The sequence below is a fragment of the Wasmannia auropunctata genome, unplaced genomic scaffold (assembly GCF_000956235.1).
Source record: "Wasmannia auropunctata unplaced genomic scaffold, wasmannia.A_1.0 LD336030.1, whole genome shotgun sequence".
Taxonomy (NCBI): domain Eukaryota; kingdom Metazoa; phylum Arthropoda; class Insecta; order Hymenoptera; family Formicidae; genus Wasmannia; species Wasmannia auropunctata.
In genome coordinates, this window is record NW_012026860.1 from 64,278 (window position 1) to 71,646 (window position 7,369).

At 34.3% G+C, this 7,369-nt stretch overlaps 2 protein-coding genes across 7 annotated transcripts in view; one reads left to right on the forward strand and one right to left on the reverse strand.

Moving 5' to 3' along the window:
• Positions 1-4,484, forward strand: part of LOC105452498 (fragile X mental retardation syndrome-related protein 1) — a 10,725-nt gene extending 6,241 nt beyond the window's left edge. For 2 of the 6 annotated variants that reach the window (XM_011693638.1, XM_011693640.1), the window contains 8 exons: positions 193-340; positions 507-644; positions 1,150-1,188; positions 2,405-2,548; positions 2,686-2,896; positions 3,086-3,301; positions 3,711-3,812; positions 4,012-4,484. In XM_011693638.1, coding sequence (XP_011691940.1) covers positions 193-340; positions 507-644; positions 1,150-1,188; positions 2,405-2,548; positions 2,686-2,896; positions 3,086-3,301; positions 3,711-3,812; positions 4,012-4,205 — 1,192 coding nt within the window. In that variant the 3' untranslated portion in view covers positions 4,206-4,484. The remainder of the gene's footprint in view (positions 1-192; positions 341-506; positions 645-1,149; positions 1,189-2,404; positions 2,549-2,685; positions 2,897-3,085; positions 3,302-3,710; positions 3,813-4,011) is intronic. The other 4 variants (XM_011693639.1, XM_011693643.1, XM_011693642.1 and 1 more) reach the window with 3 other exon arrangements.
• Positions 4,485-5,573: 1,089 nt separating this feature from the next.
• The window catches only part of LOC105452500 (homeodomain-only protein-like), a 16,021-nt gene continuing 14,225 nt past the window's right edge, over positions 5,574-7,369 (reverse strand). Inside the window, exons 2-3 of the mRNA XM_011693646.1 lie at positions 6,921-7,117; positions 5,574-6,759 (exon numbers count right to left, since the gene is read on the reverse strand). Coding sequence (XP_011691948.1) covers positions 6,688-6,759; positions 6,921-7,112 — 264 coding nt within the window. The 5' untranslated portion in view covers positions 7,113-7,117 and the 3' untranslated portion in view covers positions 5,574-6,687. The remainder of the gene's footprint in view (positions 6,760-6,920; positions 7,118-7,369) is intronic.

Consider the following 7,369-nt stretch of genomic DNA (forward strand, 5'->3'; position numbering starts at 1 on the left):
CGTGCGTGTGTGTGTGTGTGTGTGTGTGTGTGTGTGTGTGTGTGCAAGAAGGGGGGGAGAGATGTAAAATTTTTTATTCAAATCTTTTTCTTGATTTTAATTTATTTAAATTCTTGGAAACTTTGTTTCAAACAAGATCGTATAAAAGAAAAACGTGACATATAAAATTTGTCTTATTTTATCTTCTTTTAGATATACCGATGAATTTAACGTTCGAGAAGATCTGATGGGACTGGCCATTGGTGCTCATGGTGCAAATATTCAGCAAGCGCGAAAAGTTGATGGCATTACAAATATAGAGTTAGAAGAAAATTCATGCACTTTTAAGATATATGGAGAGGTAATAACAAAAAGTATTATATATTGCTTTGTTTTGTTTCTAAAATATTTTATATTATGAAGATTTGCTGACAGTTTTTATTTAAAATGTATACATACCCATATGTATGTTCCATTGTATACTAGGCTGATATACAGCTTACCAACTTTCTTTCTCAATTACACAGACGCATGAAGCTGTTAAGAAAGCTCGATCTATGCTAGAATATAGCGAGGAATCTATTCAAGTTCCACGGGTGTTGGTAGGAAAAGTAATTGGGAAAAATGGTCGCATTATCCAAGAAATTGTCGACAAGAGTGGTGTAGTAAGTATATTTTTATCATTAGTTAATATAAGCTAACAAATCTATATTTTCATAGATATTCCTTTCAGAATTAATATCTGTCAGGTAGGGACTGCTCTTTCTCAATTCAAACGATGTTTAAAAATATGATATTGACGATATTATATAAGTATATCAATTTTCATTTTCAGTTGATACAGTATGATTTTGTTGAAACTGTTAAATTTAATACTTAGATTACATATAATACTTTACAGATCCTCTACATCTACTGATATATATGTTTATCTCTCAGGGTATGTAGCAATCATCTGAAATTTCCAATACGCGTTCTTAAGCATAACAATTATTATAAGCTCTCTTTTGCAATATACGCATACTCTCAGGTTGTTAACGACAGGTCACGCTTAAGAACTATTCCGTAAAACTAAAAATCAAAATTAATATAGCATTCAATTGAAAATGGAAGTTATAATTTATGAGCGATTAGGTTATATATGACATATACCTTGTCTGTTCTCGGTAGATAACAACTGGCTCGAGTGGGAATATACATATTGATAAAGTAAGTATGTCATTTCCTATTGTTTGTGATTTTATTCCATCCAGTTTAGTCAATCATTCATATATATATACATATATATATATTTTTTCATATGGAAGCACTCGCAAATCTTACATGAACCACTCGGGCCAGTTCCTTTAAATTGTATTAAAAATAATAATAAGAATAATAATTGTATTTTGTTTGTAATTTTAATCAGGCCTGTATTCATGTTTCACATTTAACACTAAATGCGACTGTGTCATTCTCTGAATGCTATTTATCTGTACCAAATATCAAAGTTGCATTCAGTATAGTCTAATAATCGCGTGGCCGCATTTGATGCTAAGTGTGCATTGTGTATATGGACCTTAATGCTACATGTACATCGTAAACACTAGATGCATAAGTCGTTCCATGTCCATGCATTTGTTTTTTGTCGTCAATTATGTTTTAAAAATGAATATCCTTTCAAAATAATGTTCTTACAATCTAATTTGTGGAAAAATTGCTAATAATTAGAGATGTACGACATGAAGCATTTACTTCTATCATGTGTAACAAGAAAATTTTACGATAAATATTTTTTTAATGCAATAGTATATTAAATATGTATATTAAATGCATGGGGAATTAGATAAATTTAATGTACATACATATACGGTTTTTTCCTTTTTTTTTATTTTTTGTTTTATAAAAAGAAATTATAAATCTACTAATCAGAAACACCTTTCGTGTACAAGATATATGTATTGTAACTGTTGAATAATATTTTGTAGAACAAAAAGTTATTTTTGGAATAGTACGTAGGATAAAATTATTGTTATTTTAAAAAAATTAAAATAAAATCTCTAAATTTTTTTACGGTTATATCTGAAGCTGAAAGTTATAATCATAAATACATGGTACAATTACAAAATATTTAATATAATGATATCGTGATACAATGATTGTGCAATACATAATACCTAAAACATATTATTTGAAAAAAAAAAAAACGGTAGAAGTATCGAGAAATTATTTTTCCAAAAATTATTCCTTTTGGGGGTATAAAGGGTGTAAAAAATATTTAAGCAAATTTTCGCAGACTGATCGACAAGTCTATTGATGGAAATGACAAACGCCAGTGACTGAAAACTGATGGTATGGATATGAAATACGATTTTAAGCGTCTCATAATAATAATCCATACTACTAAGTGCGTTAAAAGCGCAATTTTAATGACTACGCATTTCAGGTAAGAGTAAAAATAGAAGGAGACAACGAACCTCAACCAACGATTCCACGAGAGGAGGGTCAAGTGCCCTTTGTCTTTGTTGGCACTGTCGAAAGCATCGCCAATGCCAAAGTTTTGTTGGAATACCATTTGGCACATTTAAAGGTATAATTATAAGATACACACGATTCTCCGAAATTTTTCACATAAAACCGGATCTCCCAGAGAGAAGTCGCAAAATAAATTAAATTTAAATTTGATTATGGCATTATCACGTTATATGATTTATATACTATATATAGGAAGTAGAGCAACTCCGACAAGAAAAATTGGAAATTGATCAACAACTGCGAAGCATGCACGGATCGACTACAGGACCGATGCCCAGTTTTCCTCCCACAAGACGAGGAATGGTTGCAGGACCTGAAGAGGGTATCAGCGGTCGTGGTGGTCGCGGTGGCCAGTCACGAGGGCGCGGCTCTCGGGGTAGAGCTCCTACCAGACACAATGCCGGTAATATTATTAAGATACGCCATAAAAATTGATGGAATGACATCGTTTCTTAACTGTTAAAATATAAATATAATAATTTAGAATGTAATGTAATGTCTTACGTTTTGCAAAAGAATTGTAATACATTGTTAACACATAATAATTGTCTATATGTACTAGAAATCTAACAATTGACCATGTATTCTTTAGGATTACGTAGAGATACTTTGGACGGTAGTGAAGATCGTGTTCGGGATTTACCACCGAGAGGTGGTCATCAGGGAGGTGCCGGTAATTCAGGGTACATGAGTGGCAGGCAAGGTCGTCCTCCAACTCAACGTAGAGATCGTAGAGACGAACGCCGTCGTACTACCGATGACGAAGACACTGTTTTAGACAGTCAAGATGTTTCAAGCATCGATAGAGGTAATAATATTTATTGGTAGAGTACGCGCGCGCGCGCGTGCGTATGGTGTGTGTGTGGGGGGGGGGGAGTGGAGAAAGCAAGCGAATGAAAGATAGATGCGTAGAACGATTGATGACAATTCCTACATATATGTATGTATGCATATAACCGTTTCGTCCTAAAGATAAAACAATGTACTTGTGTATGTATTAGAATTAGAATGCTTTGAATTAGCATGAAATGTGGAGCAAACTCTTGTGACCATCTAACATTAATGTTAACGTCAAATTTACAAATTTAAATTTCTATGTTTCTATTGCATGCTACTAACGTATGCAGTGCACAGCTTTCGCTATCTGTGATTACAAGTTTACTTTTAAATGTCAATTGCGAGTCCGGATGGTCACAATGGTTTGTGTATATGTATAGAATCAGTATCAAGTGTGGAGGGAGGACCTAAAGGAATAAGACGAAGACGATTTCGGCGTTCACGGCAACGGAGCTCAACGCCAACGAATGCTGGCCAGACAGGTAGGCGGTACAGCTACCCTCTAATCAATAAGCTCTCGTCGCATAAGCTCATCTCTTTAGGACGATCGGTTGTACAAAAAGGCATATCATATCCATCATTTTCCAGTGCATTTCCAGGCACTATGTAGTAGGCTGAGATGACGCGTGATCACACTTGTACATACGAAAACATTCAGAGTTAATCTATAAATTTGTTTAGGCAGTAATGCCGGCCCGTGCGACCAATCAACAATGAATAGCAAGGAAGGAACACCCGCGAACGATGTATCCATGTCTAACAACAGTTCGCAAGGACCTAAAGGCCAAAGAGAACATCGGTCTCGTCCTCCTCGTATGCAGCAGCAGAGCAATAAGCCTAAAGAAGCTGCTCTGGTTAATGGTACCAGTGGCTAAGCGACCGTGGCGCGTTGTCGCCAATTGCTACTAACGTTGCTACGTTACACCTGATGAGAGCTATTAACTCCCAGCACGTAACATGACGCATACCGACGCAAGGACTACACGATTATGGAACGCGACATGATTAGTCTACGCTCGTTGTTAAGACTGTTTGCTACCGATAAGAATACGACAATTGTTTAAGAAATCGTCATTCTCCTTAAACACATTTAAGGACACATATTAATATCCATGCATGGTTTAGTTTAATGATGGTAATTACACTGTCATGTTTGATATACGGATACATTCATTGGGAGAGATAGAGAATAGCATTTGGTAAGAAGGATTCCCTGATTGTGAAACTGTGCCTCATTTTTATACCAAGCTCCTAACTTATGTGGCAGTCGGCTTCGGATGTACCGTACCATACAGGTAGTACACCTTGGTCACTCGTTAACGTTTAACGATCCAATATTAGGCTGGATAATCGCGGCTCGTACGTCAATTATCGTCGCTCTGAATAAGTTTTCATCTAGATATGTCGCTCTCAGTACTTACATATATAATTCGGTACTTGCAGTGTGGTTCCGACATCGCGTTCCGATGTCAAGTTTATTTAGTTTTAGCTTAATTGCCAAGTCAAATGGCAGCAAATTATTGTATGTACTTTTCATGAATGTTACATAATAACATAAAGATTTTATATATATATATATATATATATATATATATATATACATATATATATATATAGTTGCTTTAATACTTCTTTATTACTTTATATCGACGTAACCTCGTTATTCTCTAATACCTTTTTAGAGATAATTATGAAAATCGAAACAAATGCGACATAACTATGATGCAACTCGACGCGGGTATAAGGAAAATGGATTTCCGTTGTTAATTATTAACAATGGTAGGCGGCAGCTCTAAGAAATTCTGGTTCAAAGGTGTTCCCAATGATGTTCCTTTCTATTTACTTGAGGAAATTGAGTTTTTGATTTACGATTATTAGTAGAGTTATTTAACAACACTAGATTTTTACGTTTCTTCAAAGCTGAGTGTTGATTAATAATATCATGATGATTGCGAAAATGACTTATTCGAATCTAACACACGGTCAGATGTGCACAAGGAGTCGGTTTTTATTTCCAAATACACTTTTCACGTAATTTAGTGTCTTTTCTTTTTTCTCTTTCTCTCTTTTTTTGTCTTTTCTTTTAATTTTTTTTTTACTTTTACTACAGTCTAAGCTACTATATCAAACTTTAGGATTCGATATCGAGTTTGTTTCTGCATTGTTTCGCATGATTTAAAAAGAAAGTAAACGTATACTTAGTAATACCAATGTATGATGTGCCAGAGAAGGAATGATACATGTTTTATGATATCTAGCTAAAGTGCAGACTTAGCGCATACCTTTATTACTATAATACTACTTAGTCGAAATGTGGATGTCTGAACAAATAAACTAGCTTTACTATACTAAGCTATAAAATAGATATGATCAATTGTTTTAAATTGATTATCAACATTATTAAAAATCAGTTATCAATTTAAAACAGTTGTTTCTTCTTCCGGATATGACAACAACTAATCGGACGTGTCTCATGAATTTTGCAAAAACACATGGCGGTTGATGCAATATATCGACACCTAACAAAACAGCTGTCATTTTATCTGAATATTCTTATGACAGCCAAAAACTGAGATATCCCCCAACTTGCTTGTTTCAGATACATTTGTATTGATTGCAATTTGTGCATAATTTAAGAATAAAACATTTCTGTACATAGACTGGCTATTGGTATAATAAACCTTGAATTTCCTTCAATATAAACGGTGCGACACGTTTTACTTAAAAAATTTGGAGACTTCCACTACCCCCTCACACACACGCGCGCGCGTGCACTCTTATTCTCTATCTCCCCCTTCCCTTTGCTCGTTTAACATTATAATTACTCACGCGCGTAGATGTGTAAGTAAATAATTAGATTTAATTATTTCAATTAACTTGTTTAATTATGTTCGATTAATCAGTATTTAATTAAATACTGATTTAAAGTTCAATAAATAACTTACACGTTAGTAAAAGTGTTACGTTAATTAAAGTAAACATAATCGTTTGTGGTGATCTTGTTTAAAAAACGTTGAAAATTTGTAATCATTTTTAATATGCACATATTTGTTATGTATAAACTTTGTTACTTGTTTGTGTAATTACCAATTTATTTTTTTCGCACAGACGTAAGAGAACTTCCTAATTACATTTACAATAAATAATTTAATAAAACTTGAGAAGCTATAAACGTTGCAATGAAATTTTAGACTGTCTAATATGAGCTATTTTAAGGAGGAAAGGTATATTGCGCATAATTTGCCATCAGTTTATTACATAAAGAGAGAGAGAGAGGGAGATAGTTTCAGGTACAGAAATAGAGATGAGATTGAGAGTCTCGCTCAGAGAGCGACTGAGCGCGCGATGGTCGGATGGTCAGTGTATGCCCAGATTTCCACCAAGACCTTGTTCTTTTCGCCATTGAGCCAATCTGATGGCGTACCATCCCTGGAACAAAAGCCAAGAGTTGCAATGTACATCTCTATCGATGTGCTTTATTCGCTTGATTTATTTCGTCTCCAAATATCTCTTACTTATTTCTTGTATTTATTATATATATAATATATATATAATAGTATAGTAGTACTTGATAGCTGGTGTTTACTCACCTCAACGTCCGCCTCGGAAAGACCTGTTTCAGCTGCAAGGAGTACAACGTCTGCATTATGAGGTGCTCTTGGCCACCTGTTAAACTGCTCTTGAAGAACCGTTTCCTGATCCATCGTCAAACGAATCACTCGAGTACCTGTACCAGTGCTAGGTCCCCTGATAGGATATCGTGCGGGATAAGACTTCAGCATTCTCCCTTATGAAAAGAAAGTATATTCCGAGTCAACAAAAAAGTCAATGAGAAACAAAATGCAATATATAACACGATTGATATAATACAAGGATATAATCGACTTTATAATACATTGATTAAAATCAGCCATTCTGCTTTTTTAAAGTTCCACAGTTGATAATTATCGATTCCTATCTTAAAATTGGCGTGTTACCGGCGATTGAAGCCTCTTTTCCCCAATGTTTAAAAATTCATATCTTCCAGAAAAATAAAGAT